Source organism: Penicillium antarcticum (genome assembly GCF_028974205.1).
Source record: "Penicillium antarcticum strain IBT 31339 chromosome Unknown utg000008l_segment0_segment0, whole genome shotgun sequence".
Lineage (NCBI taxonomy): Eukaryota > Fungi > Ascomycota > Eurotiomycetes > Eurotiales > Aspergillaceae > Penicillium > Penicillium antarcticum.
The window spans coordinates 2,093,881-2,113,062 of NW_026695306.1; the positions used below are offsets into that span (position 1 = coordinate 2,093,881).

The window sequence follows — 19,182 nt, forward strand, 5'->3', positions numbered from 1 at the left end:
TAAATCTAGAGTGCAATCATGCCAATACCCGCCAGGAGTGCGGTGGCCAGATAGGCACCAATCTGGTAAGATCCGAAGGTAACACTGGATTGAATGCTCATAGCACCGCCGCTGGAGGAGGTCGAAGTGCCGGAAGAGGAGCTGGAGTCAGCAGTGGCGGTGGCTTCAGTGGTGACGGTGCCGGTGCCAGCGGTACCAGCCTCCTTCATCTGGGCGGAGCAAGTACCAGTGGCACTGGTAGTGGCCTTGGTGGTAGCAGATCCAGCAAAGCTACAGGCGGAGGCGGAGCGGTCCTGCTCCACGTAGTACTTGTTCAGGGCGAAGGCGAGCTGCTGCTTGGCAGTGCACATGCTGTAGGCACCGTACTCGCCAGTGGTGGCATTGCGGTCAACACCGCCACAGTCGGTGTAGCCACAGACAGTGCTGAACAACTTGGAGTACTTGCTAGTGGCGAGGTCATCGGCCACAACACAGCCGGCGGCATCGTACATGCACTCGCAAAGATCAATATCGGCGCTAGGGGGCAGAGGAGACGCTTTGGCCAACCAGTCGGACCCAACAGTAGGGCAACTTTGCAGAGCGGTGTTTGTAGGAGTGTATGATGCCTTGTTGGTGCCGGTAGGGTCGGCAGTAGCAATGTGCTTGGAGTAGGATTTAAAGTCGGCCATGGTGCTGACACTGGTGCTGTCGACAACGGAAACCAGGCCTGTATCAAGGAATGAGCGGTCGAATCATCTTGTTATCGGGGAATCACTTACCGTAGTTGTTGGTCTCCTGGAAATACATGTACACGATACCACCGGACCACACTTCAGCCATGGTGTCGCCATACAGGGCAGTTACCTCAGTGAACTGACGTGGAGTGACATCGTTACAACCATATTCGGCGAAGAAGACGGGAACGGAGTAGTCGCGGAACTCCTCAGTGCGAGTGTTGTAGCCAGATTCGGTGTATGAAGAGTTACCACACCATGAGTAGATATTGTAGCCCCAGAAGTCAATAGTCTCGTCGGAGCTCTCGCAGTCGAAGTAGTCGGCCATGTTCTCACGGATAGCAGATACATCAGCAGTGGCGTATCCAACACCCATTGACCGGTAACCCTTCTGCTTAATGTACTTCTTCATATCACGAACGGCAGCCTTGACGAAGGCACTGGCGTCCGAGGTAGCGACGGTGTTAGAAACCTCGTTACCGGCGAAGAAACCAATGGTGTTGTTGTACTGGGAGAGTTCATCAATGACGCTGGTGTACCGGGTGTAGAGCGAGGTTTCCCAGGTAGGGTCACTACGGTCGATCGATTGGGAGGGGTCAGAAAGATCAGAGATCAAGTAGATACCAGCCTCTGACAACAACTTCATACAGGCGGAGTGGTCGGCCGAGGCATTGATGGCGTAGGTACGAATGACGTTGGTGCGAAGCTCCTTCATAATAGGAACATCACGCGCACAAGCAGTGGCATCGGCCAGAGGGTCAGTGTAGCTGTTTCCATCGGCGGTTTCTGTAACATGTTAGTTGGAATATTTGTAGATTAATACGAGAAACCGACGTTGATAGGCGACACCGCGAAGGTAGCTGTGATTCTTGTTAACATAGAGATTGGGACTAGGCATACGATTGTGACTTACAACTGGGTGTTGTTGCTAGAGTAGAAGAACTTGGAACCCTGTACGTGGGAGTCTTAGTATTGGATACTTGTATGTCTCCTCAGGAAAAGGTATTACCTTGATAACAATAGGATCCAAATCAGCCACAGCAGAGCCGACCAGAGTCGCCAGTGCCACCAAAGAAAACCTCATGGTGAAATGTTGTGTGGATCTATGTACCACAGGTGTATATAGCGAGTGAATGAAGCTGGATTGGATTGAACAGAAAGCAAAAAATAAAAGAGAGTTGAGATCTGACAACGAGTGAATGACGAACGTTTGGTACGTCGCTGAAAGAGGAGACAGGACAAAAACAAGAGGGATTCATGGTGGCTTCACGTCCAGCGGCCATTAATAGTCTCAAGACAGCCACTAGATGAACCCGATTTGTTCGCCTCCCCTGAAATCAAACGGGACGCGTATAACTGACCCAACTTGAATCCACTCCAAATTTGGCTAAGTGGATAGTGGCCACCAGTGAATAGCTTTAGGCTACTGACGCCCGGATGTCAATTTTGCCAGACCGGGGTGATGGACCGCGTCAACCGACATTAGGGCTTGAGGTAGAGCGTATCGGTTCAATAAAACCGAGCGAATAAAACTTTGCCATGACCGAGTCCCACATACTAAGCGTATCTTGGTTTCTGCACACTAGGCTAGGTCTGGTGTTCCAAGATGTTACCGGGCGTGTACCAGTCAGGCTGTGTGAGAGACAGCTCGCTCCCAACTCGGGGTTCAAATCTCAATAAGCTCCGAGACACTGCTCTATCATCCTAATAATAGTTGAAATGGTCGGTTGGATAAATGTTATTGAGAACTAGCGAAAAGTGAAAATATTCACAGGCTGACGCGGTGTGGTGGGGCGTTTTTCTTGGAATGGCGCCAGCAGTGCGTGTTCTCTGTCTGGGTATCGCGAACTTCTGGTTTTTGACTAGAACAGCTATAATTATTCTAAGCTAGGCAGAATAGAATATTAGTCAAGTTGAGGCGTTGCTTGGTCCTATTATGGAGTGCATCGCAGCCAAGCACATCTCCAAACCGAAGCGACCCTCGGACTTGTTTTCTCCGCAAGGTAAAGTCCGATCCACTGCAATGACTGGACGAGATAATTGCTTTATTTATTTAGGATCAGATGGGTGGGCCATGGCAAATGCTTAATTTGCTCCTGGGAAATCAGAGCGTGGGATACAGTCGGTCCCTTTTTATACTTTGTTTGTTGTTCGAACACATATAGTTCGAAGTCGGCTATTAATGTTGAGCTATTCCAGGAACTACATGTAGATCTAACGGGTACTTATAAGGTTCTTGTCTCTTCAGCCAGTGACGTATCGATATCGGTCCACCCCGAGTATCAACCGACTCGGTGGATGCGTCGACCCCGGAAGATGTACTAGGAGACCACTTCAAATTTTAGAAATGCAAGGTTTTGTTTAATGATCCACATAATCGGAGATCAACAGGTGGTTCTCTGGTCTCGATCATGAGCTGACCATCACCATTTTCAAAGCCAAGTAGTCTTCTGGATGATTTTAAATATCGATCCCGAGACACGTAGAGTGACCGAAGTATGTTGATTTACATTGACGACGGCGCTGAGTTCTGTCACGGTGTAAGTACGGCACTGACCGTGGGTACAAAGCAAATCGCTCTCGATTTTGGAGATTACAGTGTTGTCGAGGCGTCTCAGTTGAAATGACTGCATTGAACATTGATATCTCCGTGACTCCATATCGTGAAACTGAATAATAACACATCAAAACCCCGTTCGCGAATTGAAATTGGCATCAAAAGCGTCCCTTCGTTCCGTTCTGGCGTGATAATTTTATCCATCCCATTGTTCACATCCTGTTTTGTTTTCGGTGGGCGTCAATTGCTGCATCGAATGACCGAATTGTGTCTAGGGGACGCTCGAGACGACTTCTGGTGGGGTTGGAGAGATCGGGGTCGGCTATCGTTGAGTTAGAATTGATGTCTCCACAGTAAATGACTGGTTCTCTCTTACTGATGATTTTACCCTCGCGATCCTTGTGCTGGATGCTTCTGAGGGAGAATTGATTGTGGGTTCCTGGCTGGGTATTCACAGCAGCTAGTTGGGGTCAGTACGAGTTGCAACTAGTGCGAAGACTTCCAAACATACTGGGTTGCTCTTCATATAGGGCCATGTTGGGGTCGGCCTTGCTCTGTAGTGAAGTCTTGGGGCTGTGGTGTGACTTGACCGAGCCAGAGCGCTCGCTAGATGAGAATGAGGCAGGCATTGTGAATATGAAATGATTATAGTACGAAAATGGTTATAGTGTGAACTTCACTGTATTGATTCTAAAATAATAATGTGCCAATCCAGGGAGGCGAATGGGTCCTATATATAACCCACGGATCCCTGTCCGCTGTCAGGTACCTCTAAGAATAGATCTAGAAAGCCAAGATCACGCAACAAGTGGCGAGATTGGTCATTGGGCCGATCTTGCTCGTCAACCACGGGTGACTTGCATTTTATCCAATTCCGTTATGACGCTGGAGTCCCATTTCAGGGCTAACTTTTAGCAGAATGCTTAGTATGCATCCTGACCAATCTGAGGGCTTCGTGCCTGGGAGCCACGCAAGCTCGGTGGCTGTAAGGTCTCGCCCACTCTAGGCACCCGCAATCTATCCTCCGATCATCCGTTTGAACCCGCGTTGCGCTGCAATTGTGCATCACATGCAGGTACCTTGTAATGTACTTGCGTTGTATATTGTATACACAATAGTGCACAATAGTGACGACACATGCTGGTGGAGATAGATCGACGGTTTCAAAAATGTGACAGGGACACGCCCCATTCTTCCTTCAGGAACAATCGATCCTACTCTGCCTATTAGCCAATTAGAATCACAAGGAGTGGGATCTCACATGGCTCTGCCCTGCAGGGTCCTGATAGCCATATTTCCTAGGGCAGGAATGTTCGTGTCATATACCACTTATAGTTTGAGCAACATCAATCAGCTTTCGAGTTATAAACACATCAACATACTAGATTAATAGAAGGTTTCTCAACTCAATTTCAATTCCACGGCAAACACAAATACTACATTTGTCACATTCCAGAACAATCAGCGAGCAGGCAGCGCTATTCACCTAATTGGTGAACAAAATCTGAGAAGTTTAGTGGGGCGAAGATCATCGCGGCCATCACAGTCGAATTACTTCAGCGCGATGTCACAGCCCCCTATTCCGGCGATGGAAAAAGGCCGAAACTGTCGATCGCCGCATTTGAAACATTACCCCCAGCATTCCAGGCGTCGAACATTCTTTCTGTTTCGCTGACAAGTCCGGAATGTTCATCCGGGCCCCTTGGGGAAGCCCAGCCCTCGGGAGATCGAGAGGTTGGGTCGAACGTACATTCACACGGATGTACTCCGCAAGCAGAGCATTGACGAGTGACCAGGGTAGCGTCTCACTTGTTCACCGTTTAAATGCGGTTGGTGTTAATGGTGGCGTCTTCCAAAGCCTTGACGTTGCGTACTTTTCGCTCATCGCCGAGATGGTCCTCCCGAGAGGCTGGGTTACTGCGTGACTGCGTGGCACGCAAACCGCGACGGTGTGCGCATCAAGCCATAGTTGCTCCTGATTACAATAGCATTCTTCTAATCGCAATTGGGCCAAGCCACCAGATCCGGGCTAATTCGCGCCAGTGCTTGAAGCAATCATTCCGGAGCATGATAGCCAGGATTCTCCATGTGAGAATGCGAGTGTCTCTGGCCACAGCAGCAAAAGTGAAGTGGAGGAAAAAATCATCTCTCAGCCCCCTAGAGTCGGCCTTGGAGAGATCACTGATTCCAAGAGTCACTGAATCAATCTTCACTTTCGCATCACACTCCAGTTCACCCCTTCTTATCCTGGGTGACGACCACATTTGATCGGACGAAAGCTCGATTGTACCGGAACGAATGGAACGGTACCTTCTTTGCTGCGTTTGGTGTATACATATTACATTCTTGCACCCATTGTCACTCCCGAACTGTGTAGGAATCGTATCGGATTCTGCCGTTATGCACTACCAAATAGCGGTCGCTGATCTCTTCTTTAAACGCTGCTCATGTCTTTCCCCTGGCTCGTCGATGAATTGTATCTTGTCCGTAGATATCCAGCCGTATTTCTTGAGCGATGACGCGATGGTTGTTGGTCTCTGCCTTCGCAGCAGTGTTGTTTCAATGATTGTTCGGTAAGCAGGACAATCCCGTCTGAGTCCTCAAAGGTGTTTTGATGAGGCTATGCCGATCGGTACTCATATGATTTCGTCCGTGGCCCTGTGGCCATACCGTCGTTATTCTCTTGGTGTACGGTGATTCTCGCGGTAAGGTCGGTAAGGAGCTGTTTGACATCAATTAACAGGACGCAGGGTCTTCGGGGCATAAAAGCCAAGATGTAGCTGTGGTTTAGTGGTTTTGATTGGCACCAGGCACCTGGTCCTTTCTGTTTTGAAGAGCGTCACTGGGATAAAACTGGGTGGAATGAAGGGGTGACTTGGCACTCAAGGTGGGGGCGGTGGCAATTGCCCAAAACCATTCATTGAGCCACGGAGATATTTTAACTGCAAAATCATAATATAGCAATATTATCACTATGTACAGTATACTTGTTTCAAATGGGAAACAAGGAGCGTGACAGTTTGTTTAAATTAGAACATGATCCAATCGAAAGTAGGTATAACTGAGCTGACGTGGATATATATATCTCGGATCATATTGGATCATATATGTGAATAATCTTTCCTATGTTATTAGAGGATGATTGACTACAAAGAAGGGACTATACACCTAGGCAAGCTAAGATCTATTCGGCAGGTCTCCGGGTGTTACTTGGTCAAGCCCATTGACATCGCGATGCGGTCAGGCCAGGCCTTGGAGTTTCCCACGGATTGTGGACCTGTAGGGTGCAGCCTTGTCTGTTCTTGAGCCAGCGTGGTCATCTCATTGGGATCGGTGACCGTCTCCACTTGAAGCTTGGCTGTTCTTAATGCTAACCATGGCGAGGCTTCTTTTCGTCGAGTTCGATCGGACACAAGAACAACTAGAAGCTGTTGGAGTAGTGCAATAGCTGAGTGGATGCCTTCGTGGGAGTATTTTGCCAATGTATCTGCTCTTGGATCAGAGATGACCCCGAAGAAAGACTGTGAACTGTTTCCACTCGATGCTTGTTTTGTCTTGATGCCAGCCAGCATTTGTGATTCTAGAACCCGTAGGGTATCTTGGCTCGTCTCAATTTCACGGATCAGACACTCTCTTTCCCTAGAGGTAGCCTGGGGGGACGCAACAAGCGCTTTGCTTCTGGCAAGGAAGCCGGGACATTGAGCTATTTCATTAAATGCATACTCGATCAGCACGCCCAGAGGGCAGGATTTGCCTCTTCGCTCTTCATCATTCAGGGCCTCTGGGAGAATAGACCTCCATTCTTCATCTTCGAGAAAGCATGCCTCGCCGCGAGCCAGTGCTTCAAATACCAAAAATCCCCGAAAGGATAATATCAAGGTGCGACCGATCCCAGATGTATGAGCCTTCGGTCCCCGAACGCGGAAGAGATGGCTGATGCCTCGTGAATGAGTTAACCACCCTTTCTGTTCTGTGGCATTGACCATTTCATATATGCCGACAAGAATGGCGGCTGCAAGAGTTGTATCTGCGTAGACAAGAGATGGACTTTTGATTGCTTGAATCAGATGCTGGAGTGTACGTCCATACATCTCTCGACTGGCGAGCATTTGTCGTCGATCGTTATTTGCTTTGCCCAGCTGCCATGTTCCGATACTGCGCAAGGCCCAGTCAAGCGATCTACCGGTCTCTCGTTCGTTTCGAGCTATGTCAAACCAATTCACATCCACAAGACCGAGGTATCCATAAAAGATGCCTGGGAAGACATCATCGACAAAGGCACAAAAGCCCTCTCGCCGACGCTGGCCAAGCACCCCGGCAACCAAGTTCGGAACTATAGCCTCATCCATTGATTCCTGCGCGATTAAAGAGTGGTGCTGCAGCTCATGTGGATAATTGGTGGGGGGATGATTGGTCGAGGTGGTTGCCAGGGAACCTGTTTGATGTGTAGATTCCGATGGCTTGATCTGGCTGGATGCACCATATTGATGATAAAACTTTCGCTCTCTTATATATCCGGGACATGGTAGCCCCCTCTTTTTGCAAGACTGACATTCTGGCTGGTTTTCATCACACTGCGATTTTTGCGCATTAGTTTGCGGCAAGGAAGACAAACAAGATGGAGGCTAACATACTTTGACCCGTCGCTGGAGACATGCCAAACAGCCTCTGCTGCGTGGTACACCGACCATCGCGGCTGCTTAATCCTGAGTGCAACAGGCAGGTGAACAAGAGGCGCAAAGGGGGACACATGTCGAGAATACGAGGCCCCGCGGCTCAACCGTTGCCGCGCCATTTTTTCCCGCATTGGACGCTCTGCGGGGACTCTTGGCTTTCAACAATTGGTGCTTGTCGCGACCCGGTCAATTTAGCATTTTTCCACGAAAAGGATCGCCGTGTTACGACGGGCTGTCGTGCTTCAATAGGGTGAGTGCCCTCCCAAGTGGTCCGACCCATATAGTTGAAGCATGCGCGCAAGGTTGATTGCTACAACGTGTTCAAGATGTTGTCATCATTTTGTTTGAGATATAGGCTGATATAGCCTGCAAAAACAGCGAATAATGTCCGGCGTTGTATATGAGAGGTGAACATATCCAAGTCGAGCATGGCATGTCATTCAAAGCCAGGCTTTCATTTGCCCGACTGGAATCTGAAGGCAAGCATAGAGCAGGACCGTGTGGCATGTCATTGTCGAGTGTCATTGACCTGGCTCAAGACACCGGGAGATGCGACGAGAAAAGGGTCGAAGATCTGGTCTTCGTAAACCCTAGTGATGAACCAGCCCCATTCTGATAGAGAAAGCCAGCTTTTGGGATGGCATTTGCTGACTGGAAACTGAGAGTTTGAATTGTGTTTATGTAGCAAGGCGAGCAGCAAATCCAGGGAAGATGCCAACGTATCACGTGTGATGACGTCTGATTAGGCTTGTTGCGCTAAAATATTCTCTCTCGCTATATAGCACGGAACTTCAGTGATGTGACATTTCTAGTTTCTTTCGCATTGCATAGGACTCTTCACTGTAAACATCTATTGACAAGCTCCTCGTCCGTGACCATATAGCCGATTCGGCACTCGTTGGACCGAACCCTTCCCCCGCGTCGGAACATCGGGAAATTGACACTACAACAGAATATATGAAGTCACCGCTTCTTTAAATAATTTCAAGCGTCCCGTTTCTAATACTGATTGATCATGAAGTCACCTCTCTCCTTCACTTGCCGGCCCTTGGGCCTGGTCCAGTCTGTGAGATTTTCATACATTACTTCGCGTCTATACTCAAATCGCTCAGGAGGTCGTCCTCTTCCCCTTGCTGGCGTGACAGTAGTCAGTCTTGAACAAGCTATCGCGGCACCTTTTTGCACACGACAACTTGCCGACCTCGGAGCCCGAGTCATCAAAGTCGAACGACCTGGTGTCGGCGATTTTGCCAGGCAGTATGATGCCCGAGTCTCGGGACTAGCATCTCATTTTGTGTGGACAAATCGCAGTAAAGAGAGTCTAGCACTTGACCTTAAGGATGAAAAAGACCATGCTGTCCTCATGAAAGTCCTCGGCAAGGCCGACGTGCTCGTCCAGAACCTGGCTCCAGGAGCCAGTGCCCGACTAGGCCTATCTCATGAGAGTTTGAAACACAAACACCCCGGTCTGATCGTTTGTGATATCAGCGGATACGGCCAAAATGGTCCATACATGAAAAAAAAAGCATACGACCTCATGATCCAAAGCGAGGCAGGCATGCTATCAGTGACTGGCACCGGGAAAGAGCCTGCTAAGGTTGGAATCAGCATTGCAGATATTTCAGCTGGAATGTACGCATATAGCAATATTCTTTCAGCATTGCTACAGCGTGGGAAAGATGGCCTGGGGTGCCAGATTGATATCTCTATGCTCGAGAGCATGGTAGAGTGGATGGGTTTCCCAATGTACTATGCCTTTGACGGCGCCCCTGGTCCGGTACCAGCAGGAGCTTCACATGCTGCAATTTATCCTTATGGCCCATTTGATACTGGAGATGGGTCGGTCATGCTTGGCATTCAGAATGAACGCGAATGGCAAAGTTTTTGCGCAGGAGTTCTCTCACAGCCTGATCTGGCCACCGACTCGCGTTTCTCAAGCAACCCCCTGCGCGTCCAAAATCGGGATGCCCTCAAAAATGCAATTCAAGACGTATTCTCGAAGTTAACTTCAGAAGAAACGATTGCCCGGTTGGAGGAAGCCTCTATCGCCAATGCCAATGTCAATGATATGCAGAACGTCTGGGAGCATGCCCAACTAAAAGCCCGCAACCGATGGACCCAAGTGAAGACTTCCGCCGGTGTTGTCCCGGCTCTTTTACCTCCTGGGACGACCCAATCAGCGATGGGTCCGATTCCAAAGGTTGGGGAACACAATGAGGCCATACTCGCGGAGCTGGGTTTGGCTTGATCGATATACAAATAGAATTCAGGACAAACAAGAAATTAAGTCTTAGACTTCTATGGATTTGTATCATATGCACAGGGTATCAGGTTGAAAACATTGATATATGGAGATGTACTACAAAAACCGGTAAAGGAACTCAAGGTTCTGTGGGTTCAGATAATCCGGATTTGATAATGAGCCCGCCATCCCCATCACATCATCACCCTCCATGTTCAACAATTCATACCAATCCATATTTATCGCTGCATCCTCTGTTGGATCTTGGAGAGTCACTGGATTTGTACTCGGCCACAAACCTTCCTGTTGATTAGGAGACAGCAGTCCGCGTGGGCCACTAGTTGGAGTAGGAAGTGAGGCTTCTGCAAGGGTTGGAAGGCCGTTAACTCGTGATGTAGATGGTGAAATTGTAGCATCAACCAGTCGAAGATCGCGAGCTGTGCGATCGTCCAAACAGCGAAAGAATAGATCTAGGACCCAGTTCTCCAAGTCCCAGGACTTCTGTAGTTCCTTCAGTCCCAAAAGACAAAGCTTAGCTCTATGTTCTGCCAACTTGCGGGATGTTCCGGTAACTCGTCCAAAGTGAATGGTATGAATACACAAAGCCGAAAAAGTGTGAGTTATTCTGGTCACATTAGTCCACCTATCGTCTGAGAGACTAAAAGCTAGTCAATAAACAAGACTCACAAGTGAAGAGACCCATGTTGAACCAAGTTCTCCGACAGCATGTCCTCAAGAACGCGCGTGCTTCTTGTTGCGGCATCTAACGCCATATTCCCCTCCGATTTAGTTGATCGCCCAGGGGGCTGCAAGAAGAGCGGTCTGTATAGAAGAATATATAGGTTGCTTCGTTTGTGTTAGCCCCACATCCTCAAAAAAAATACCAAGAATCATACTTATAAGCCATGTGAAGCATGCCAACAAGAAACATGGCTTCCCTAGTCATGGGACTTTGGAACTGCAACTCCCTTGGCAGGTTGGACTTCCATTCAATCAAATCTTGATGAAGCATTGGTCTAGCTGGGTTATCCAACTTAGAATGGCCTGGTAGATACTGAGTGGAAACGATTTCTCGTACTGAGGATTAAATATTAGTGTTTGTGTACTATTGGTGGGATGTAGGACACAAACATAATCTTGCCAGCTGAGCCATTCCCACGACATATGAAACATGAACTTCCGGTGGTGCTCGAAATATTTCAGATTGATTGATGGGCTCACTCTCCTCGAAGTCTGAGGCTTCAAGGTCGGCCGTTTGGCAATCTTCATCACGTATTCGGGGCGGTAGTCCTAGTGCCGCCGACGTTTGTTGATCCCGAACCTGTGATTTAGTTAGTTCTACCAATCACGTTCAACAGGCTTGATATGAAAATTGTACATATAGAGCCCACCAAAGCCTTTTCCAGACTTTCTGATCTCTTGGATTTAAGAATGACAATTTCGACCTGGCAAAATCAGCTGATATCCACCGTCGGCCAGTACTTCCGGTTCTCAGCATACATGACGTGCATCCCCTTCTTCTGGGCCAGGCCAATGGCAGCACCAAGCCAAAAACGGACATCTCGTTCTTCACTCGGAGTTCCACGCCAAAAGCTCAACAGAAATAGCGATTGCAACCGGATGATCGTATCGGTTTCCCATCCCGAGTCGTAGATATCCTTTGCCCGTTCATAGAATTCACCTTTCGCTTGATACCTATTACGGAAACCAGTAGATTCCAAAGCTGTATCTGAGCATAAGCTGACTCCTATGAACAGCATCGACTGTAGCAACAAAGGTGACAATGTCCCATCTTGGTACCCACTTTGAACGGTGGCCCGATCCAAGATTGGGAAGCATGGATGCAGCCAATCAAAGTAAGCCCGAATAAGTATATCACACATAGCTGGTGCCGGGTATATCAAGGCACCTTCACGGGTAAGGCGATCATGGAGTATTTTACGACGAGGGCCTAGCGAATCAGCGTTATTTCCAGGCGCACCGTTGATTTCAGAGATGGAGTAATGCAATCTTCCGTTTTGAATCGTGCGCGCATAGCCTTTGTCTGGTGATCGGCGACCTTCATCCACAACACAAGTAAGCGGGCTAGATTCGCCAAGAAAGACCGTTTTATGAATAGGATCATCTGTTGTGGCCGAGCGGGAAAGTGAATAATCTGAGCGCTGAGTCAATGGCAATGGTCTGTGAGCCCCTTGGATATCACGCTTATTTGCCGCGCTGTTAGTCGGCGTAGCTGATCGAGCCGATCCCTTGTTCTTACGGCGGGGATACCTGCCAGTTCAAGTAAGCACAGATGGCCAAATAAATGGCTCTAAACATACTTTCCACGCCTTGATTCTCCAATTTCACAAGAGAGATTCCAGGAGATGCAATTTTGGCAGGGCTGCATGTCAAGCACGTTGCACCGAACGCGACGGGAGTTACATGCCAGACACGCCTTCTTTGCACGCGTGCGCGGCCGATCGGTACTTTCCGCCTCCATATTGTGTATGTAAGTAATTGAGGAGTCGGCTTTTCAAAATTCGTAAGATGCCAGATGAGCGAGGATTGTGCTTTTTTGTCCTCCTACATACGACCAAGGTTGTGGGGCTTCTCGGCTTCTTCGGTTATATGCATCGGTCTTTTGCCACCCCTGATCTCATGTCCATAAGCTGGCATATAATGTTTCATTTATTGCACTTGGTTTATAACCAAAACTTGAGGGTCTATGAGAGTAAGTTGAAGAATATGCAGAGTTTTTATATGACCAAATTTGGTTTGTAGATTTCCGCACATACCCCGTTGCATCTTTTCATCTAGCATGCTCGAGCTTCTCAGACTACTGACTGTTGCCTTGAACAGGAAGAAGCTGTAGTCCTCTCCTTCCCGCGCTCAACCTCGTCCGTCACTTGTCTTCATCCACATTTATTACGAGTAGACCTCATAACCGCCCGCGAGCCGCCCTCTGAGGGCCGCCTGTAGACCCGCAGTTTTGCGGGCGGAGGGCGGGCTCTTCCTGCCCGCAGGTAGGTTTTTTACCTTCCCTCTAAGAGCCGATAAATATAAAATACGCTAATTTTGACGGTATTTTTGAGCATTTGTTTTATAGCTTAACTCTTTAGAAAATATTATGGGAATAACTATAAAGGTTTTAGTAAATATCAAATAAATGATTTAAATCCATTTTATCCCTAAGCTCTATCGAGAATAGGTTTGTGGTAGAGTTTCGTCACACAAATATATAATTACGGATTAGAATAATAGGCTAGTCGAAAACGAAGATCAATAGAGTGAAAGGTGTGAATATATATCAGAGAATATAGGTAAGATAAGTCAAAGAGGAAGCGGAAATACGGGAAATAAGAATTGGCTTAGCTTGTTACGGACCTGCAGCCGCAACCTACAAATGGGCCATCGAGAGCCAACCCACTTGGTGTGTCCGATATGGTATAACGGCAGAGGCCAACCATCGGCGCTGCAACTATAGGCACTGAGGAACCTAGGACAGGGATTGTTCTTATCCCAGGACCGGCCACGACTCCAAGAGGAAGCATCACACGTGACCCTGACACATCCTATCGTAGGATAGGACCCCTCTCAGGATAGGACGCACGAGGAATATATAAGGACACTCATTTATATACTGTAGTGGTGAATCCCGTGACGTTAGCATGTTAACGGCTTGAGGTATCATAAATGCCTTAGCAGATATGCAGTCTTCCCCTGCATGGAGATCTCAGCATGATCCAACAACCTCAATATGACTACAGTTATTCACCAAACTTCTCGATTCATGATATAGCATCAGGCCCAGTACGATTTACACCTTCAGAGATTGCTCTCTACGTCTAAATCAGGCCATGGGAGCGGTTGTGTGATCTCTTCGTTAGTATCGACCAGTCCGCTAGGTCAGACTGCCATCGTGCCATTCCCATTACAATACTTAGTTGAGTTCTTCGTGTTCAACCATACATTGTTACTTGTGTCTACTGTTTAGAAACCTTTGGTGACTCGTATAACTTGATTATAACTTGACAACACTACGACTAGACTAATACTCTAGTATATATCAATTCGATGCTATACCTAGTATCACTCCTCGATAACCTCAAAAGGATGTAGCCCGTATAAGGCTTACTATGCAACGGTACGGTTAAGAGATAGATCGTTGACATTAGAAGACAAGGAAGCACAGGCAAGTATAACCTAAGAATCTTCTAACTTAGGGGCGACCCGATAGTCGTGCGTAACACCAGCCCTAAGTCTCCCCCCACCTCCCTCCCCATGGGATAGGGATAATTGTTTTCAGCGCCAGTGATTAGATATGGCATATTCCATGAATGAAACTCGGCCCGATGCATGTCCTAGGGCAATAGTATAGCCTTGCACCGTTGAGCAACTTGGCCGATATTCTGAAGGTAGCCACACCGTCTTTTTACCTAGGATCATTACCCATTGATCGTTCTCTATCCAGATTTTGTCCTCTTTCCGAGGCCAGATAGAACCATGGGTTTGAAACCAAGATCGTATATTGGCGTCGTTCAGATCAGTGCCCATGTATGAGCCATTTTGAAAGGGCTCCAGGGTCGAACTTAGGATATTGCCCCTTGATATCCGCTGCAGGCTTGCACCATTAGAGGAATCCCAGAGGATGAGCATCTCGTCATTCGAGATAGACGCCAGTAGGCGCGAGTTAGGGGAGAATTCGATCGATCGAATGCGGTTGGCATGGCCCTCAAGAAGTCGCTGTTCGACTCCGGTAATTGGATTCCAAATCCTGACGGTTTTGTCGTAGGAACCGGATGCCAGCAATTTTCCATCGGGGGAGAACAGGACTGCCCTAACTGACATTGAATGACCATGAAGAGTTCGTTGAACAACCCGTCTAAAAGAATCCCACAGCTTAACTGTCGCATCGCGTGAGCCCGACGCAAGTTTACGGCCATCCGGGGAGAACGAGACCGAGTAAACCCAATCAGAATGCCCCTCAATATCCTGCTGCTGCGAGGTACCTGTAAAGGAATCCCAGAGCTTAACTGTCTTGTCGTAAGATCCGGTCGCCAGCATTTTCTCGCAAGAGGAAAAGACAACAGACAACACGGGTCCTGAATGGCCCTCGAGTGTTCGAAGCAGAGCGCCCGAAGTTGGGTCCCAGTTTCGAACTGTCTTATCTTTGGAAGCAGAGGCCAAAAATCGGCCATCAGATCCAAAGGCTACAGAATAGACCCAGCCCCAGTGACCTTCAAGAGTCTGTAGCAAGAGACCGGTAGAAGGGTACCGTATCTTGACGGTCTTATCGTACGATCCAGACGCCAAAAGGCAACCGTCGGGTGAGAAAGCCACTGATTTGACCCAGTCTGAATGACCCTTCAGAGTACGCCTCAGCACACCAGTTTTACAGTCCCGAAGTATGATTGTCTCGTCACCAGAGCTAGACGCAAGCACACCATGAGACGAGAATGCCACTGCTTGAACGCGTCCACAATGCCCCCGAAGATTTTGTCGTAAATCACCCGTGAAGGGGTTCCAAAGCTTAACAGACTCATCGTCAGAACCTGATGCAAGTAACTGACCATCAGGAGAAAATGCCACAGAGTTGACCCAATCTGAATGACCTTCGAGAGTCTGTCGTAAGAGGCCTGATGATGAATCCCATATTTTAACTGTGCTATCCGCAGATCCAGTTGCAAGACTTTCATCTGTGGAGAAAGCGACAGAATGAACTCTATCAGAGTGTCCTTCGAGGCTTTTTTGAAGAGAGCCCGTGGATGAGTCCCAGAGCCTGACGACCTCGTCGCCTGACCCGGATGCAAGACATCCGTCAGGCCCAAACGCCACAGAATGAACCGAGCCTGAGTGCCCTTCGAGGGTCAGCAATTCTGCGCTCCATGCTTTGTCGATATCCGGGAAGCCATGTATCCGATGAGGTGCCTCTTTTTCAAATTTTGTTCGCAGAATTGACCCTTTAGGTGCAAACATGAGACCCGAACAGTATATTTGGAGGGGTACATCGTCGATCAATGGGCCATTTTTCAGGAAAAACCGTCTAGCATCCTGTAGAAATTCCGATAATTCTACATTTTCTTCGGCCCGACCAAGATGGTTGTTATGATCTTCCCTGGGCGTAAACGACCACTGTAATAGACTAAGGATCCCTATAACTTCAGAAGTAAGGCCCAAAATGCCCATCGCCTCCATCCAGTGAAGACAATGTTGCCGGAGAAATGACAACGCGCACGAGAGTCGGTTTTCACTTCCAACAAGATACTCCTTGCTTCGACTCAGGTGATAGGCCCAATAGCGGCAGGAATACTGCACCTCTGATGGCAGACAGCGATCAATGATTTGACTGTCAATCTCCGCACGTCTTGTGCCCCATTCCAAACCGCACATGTTCTGTTTGAGGCCACTGCATATTTGAAGGCATCGTGTGGTGAGTCTCTGATGTACCTTTGCCTCATCAACCCAGAATGGCGTTTTGTCTTGTGTCTCTGAATCAAGAAGAAAATCCCGAAATGACAGATGAAGTAGCCGCACGGGTTGATTGTGATCAGGGGATGTACTCAAGACTGAGTGTCACGAGCTAAGCCTCCTATCAATTTGCTTCTCTGAAAACCCGAGTAACTTAGATAGCGTTGTAACTGAGAGCGATATCTCAAGCGTCGCGATCGTGCCAATAATGTCATGAAATTCTTGAACAAGCTGTCTCTCCTGCTTCTTACTCTGGCCTTCCAGGAGCCGATTCAGGACTGGTAGGTAAGTCATGTCAAATTGAGACATGTCGTCAAATCGTGAAGACGGGTCGGCCTCGGACTCATCATTCTGATATGCGAGCAACTTCGCGAGGCTTTCTTCTGGGTCCCATTGATGGTCTTCCAAGATACGACAAGCGGTAGCCGCAAAAATGAATTACGGAATAGACATGTTCACAAGAGATTGAATGGCAATGTCTCCAGGCCAATCGCCAGGTAAATCCCGGTCTGCTCTTATCTTTCAGAGCCGATGCTTGAAAAATAGGGATATGTCGTGCTGTATCACTGGTTCCAGAACCTGATCGAGAACCACACATTGATAATGAAAATCTGGCATCTGTGTGAATCCAAGGCGAATTGGCAGCTCGGGCCTGCTTGTTAAAAATACTCGCAGACGAATCGTGTTTGATCCTTGCAGAATTGGCAGCAATCGGAGAATGGATCGTATATCTTCGTCTTGTGCACATTCGTCTAATGCATCGATCACAATTATAATAGCCTAATTTCGGAGAACGTTTGAAGACAACAGCTGAAGGTGATCCGCGTTTTGAATGGGCCGGAGAACCAATTTATCAAATTGTTCCTTCAAAGATTTGCTTGCTATCTCGGGTTCCTCGTCAAGAGTTTTTTGAATTGCTGGAGCCAATTGGGGTATTCGAATCACAAGCTGCCTTATGATTGTCGAAAATAGTTTAATCGCATTTCCTCGGTCGGCTTCCCCTCTTTTGAAGAAGAAACTCGCTCCTAGAAGCTCCGCTTCCTTGAAAGACCTGGCAACTGTTCGAGAGATAGTTGACTTTCCTGTTCCTGCCATACCATTTAACCAAAGTATACATTTGCCTTCGGCTGATCTTGCCCATTCAGTTACCTGACGTATAATCTCAATTCTAGTGCCTGTGAGACATTCGTCCTCATGTTGATCTAAATAGGAGTCAAATTCGGCTCCGCGTTCGACCGGAAGTTTGTCGAGATTGAGGATCTCTTTGGTGGAGTCCAAATTTTGAGCGAAATCGGTCAACAGGACACTAGACAAGTGATTAGCTGGCTATAATGGATTAGAAGGGCTCTTTCATATTACATACGTCTGGTCAACCTGCATCGATAAAATAAAGGATGATTTATATCTCTCGAGGGTTTCAACGAATCGATCCGCCTCTGGGCGCTGAATTGGCCAATTCAAGGCTCGTATGCCAAACTTTCTCATCACTCCCGTCTTATGCCCTGGGTTGATTTTCGTCTCCAGAGCCTCGAGATCTGAAATGCAATCGTTTATGTTTTCAGCTAGGTTCGAAGATACGGATAACTTCGAGCCATGGTCTTGGAAAAGTTTCTTCAGATTCATAAGAATATCTTCAAGACCTGCTGCACTTCGCTGCAAGGTAATGATATCGTCTCGCGCATTTTTTACCTCCGTAATATAACGGCCACATATTTTCACGATCTTTCCCGTCAGTTCAATAGCCCCGAAAATGTTCGCTGCAGTTGATAGTCCATCCATGAAATAGGATGAGTTGCTAAGGCTAAGGAACTATTTTGGGGGCTGGGGCCAGACTTGCAACTGTGTGAAAGCGGTGGCCAGCCTGCAATTTTCGTGAGCCAATCAGCGGGATGAGGCAGTGCTGCTCTCGAAGCTTCTGTCTTTTCTTCTTTAAGCCTTTTGATAACAGCAATCGGCCTAACTAGATTGTATAATAGTCTGGCTTCAGCCCTTCACAATGTTCGTTTGTAGGAAAATTGGTGTGGTAGGGCTGAAGACATTGGCCATCTGACAACACTTTCTCCACCACAAGCGTAGGCCTGTGCATTTCCTAATATCCTCACATACCCCGGGCCTCTGCAAGAAATTATTTTAACCAAAGACTACCCCGCTACGTCCGGAGCCATCGGGCTAGAACTGGGGACCCGGATCTACAGTTATCATGCTCTTCTGTTGTTCATTGTATCATTGTACTGTAGTAACTTTACACGGGGTACATTCGCAAACAAAAATATAGTGTAGTGGTGAATCCCGTGACAGTAGTATTTTGACAGTGCTGCATTCATGAATACGGATTGAGAACCGGAATTATAGTAACTCCGAATGAGCGGATTACTAATGATGAGCATAGCATAAATAGCAAGAAATAGCAAGTAATAAAACACAGAGATTTCAATGCCCTCATTGGCTGAGCAAGTTACGGAAGACAGCAAGTTCCGACATAATGCCTCAGGAGACATGCAGTCTTCTCCTACAGAGAGGGAGGAGCATGATCCAACAACCTCA

General features: G+C 47.8%; 6 protein-coding genes across 6 annotated transcripts; 1 reads left to right on the forward strand and 5 right to left on the reverse strand.

The window, feature by feature from the left end:
• Positions 1-5: 5 nt before the first annotated feature.
• Positions 6-1,797, reverse strand: N7508_008330 (glycoside hydrolase family 72 protein; the record flags this gene model as incomplete). Its single annotated transcript, XM_058466394.1, has 5 exons — positions 6-706; positions 759-1,499; positions 1,548-1,573; positions 1,627-1,664; positions 1,723-1,797. The coding sequence occupies 5 exons, from the start codon at positions 1,795-1,797 to the stop codon at positions 6-8; spliced, it is 1,581 nt and encodes a 526-aa protein (XP_058317722.1).
• Positions 1,798-3,482: 1,685 nt separating this feature from the next.
• On the reverse strand, positions 3,483-3,899 carry N7508_008331 (DUF2406 domain-containing protein; the record flags this gene model as incomplete). The annotated part of the gene is made up of 3 exons (XM_058466395.1): positions 3,483-3,592; positions 3,647-3,730; positions 3,782-3,899. 3 exons carry the CDS (start codon positions 3,897-3,899, stop codon positions 3,483-3,485), a joined length of 312 nt encoding a protein of 103 aa, XP_058317723.1.
• A 2,577-nt stretch (positions 3,900-6,476) lies between these two features.
• On the reverse strand, positions 6,477-7,619 carry N7508_008332 (uncharacterized protein; the record flags this gene model as incomplete). Its single annotated transcript, XM_058466396.1, has 1 exon — positions 6,477-7,619. One exon carries the CDS (start codon positions 7,617-7,619, stop codon positions 6,477-6,479), a length of 1,143 nt encoding a protein of 380 aa, XP_058317724.1.
• A 1,342-nt stretch (positions 7,620-8,961) lies between these two features.
• N7508_008333 (CaiB/BaiF CoA transferase family protein) lies at positions 8,962-10,194 on the forward strand (the record flags this gene model as incomplete). The annotated part of the gene is made up of 1 exon (XM_058466397.1): positions 8,962-10,194. The coding sequence occupies one exon, from the start codon at positions 8,962-8,964 to the stop codon at positions 10,192-10,194; it is 1,233 nt and encodes a 410-aa protein (XP_058317725.1).
• Positions 10,195-10,305: 111 nt separating this feature from the next.
• N7508_008334 (Zn(II)2Cys6 transcription factor) lies at positions 10,306-12,670 on the reverse strand (the record flags this gene model as incomplete). The annotated part of the gene is made up of 7 exons (XM_058466398.1): positions 10,306-10,813; positions 10,876-11,010; positions 11,085-11,265; positions 11,320-11,509; positions 11,538-11,633; positions 11,694-12,459; positions 12,510-12,670. 7 exons carry the CDS (start codon positions 12,668-12,670, stop codon positions 10,306-10,308), a joined length of 2,037 nt encoding a protein of 678 aa, XP_058317726.1.
• Positions 12,671-14,472: 1,802 nt separating this feature from the next.
• On the reverse strand, positions 14,473-16,146 carry N7508_008335 (WD40 repeat domain-containing protein; the record flags this gene model as incomplete). Its single annotated transcript, XM_058466399.1, has 1 exon — positions 14,473-16,146. One exon carries the CDS (start codon positions 16,144-16,146, stop codon positions 14,473-14,475), a length of 1,674 nt encoding a protein of 557 aa, XP_058317727.1.
• Between the last annotated feature and the right edge of the window lie 3,036 nt (positions 16,147-19,182).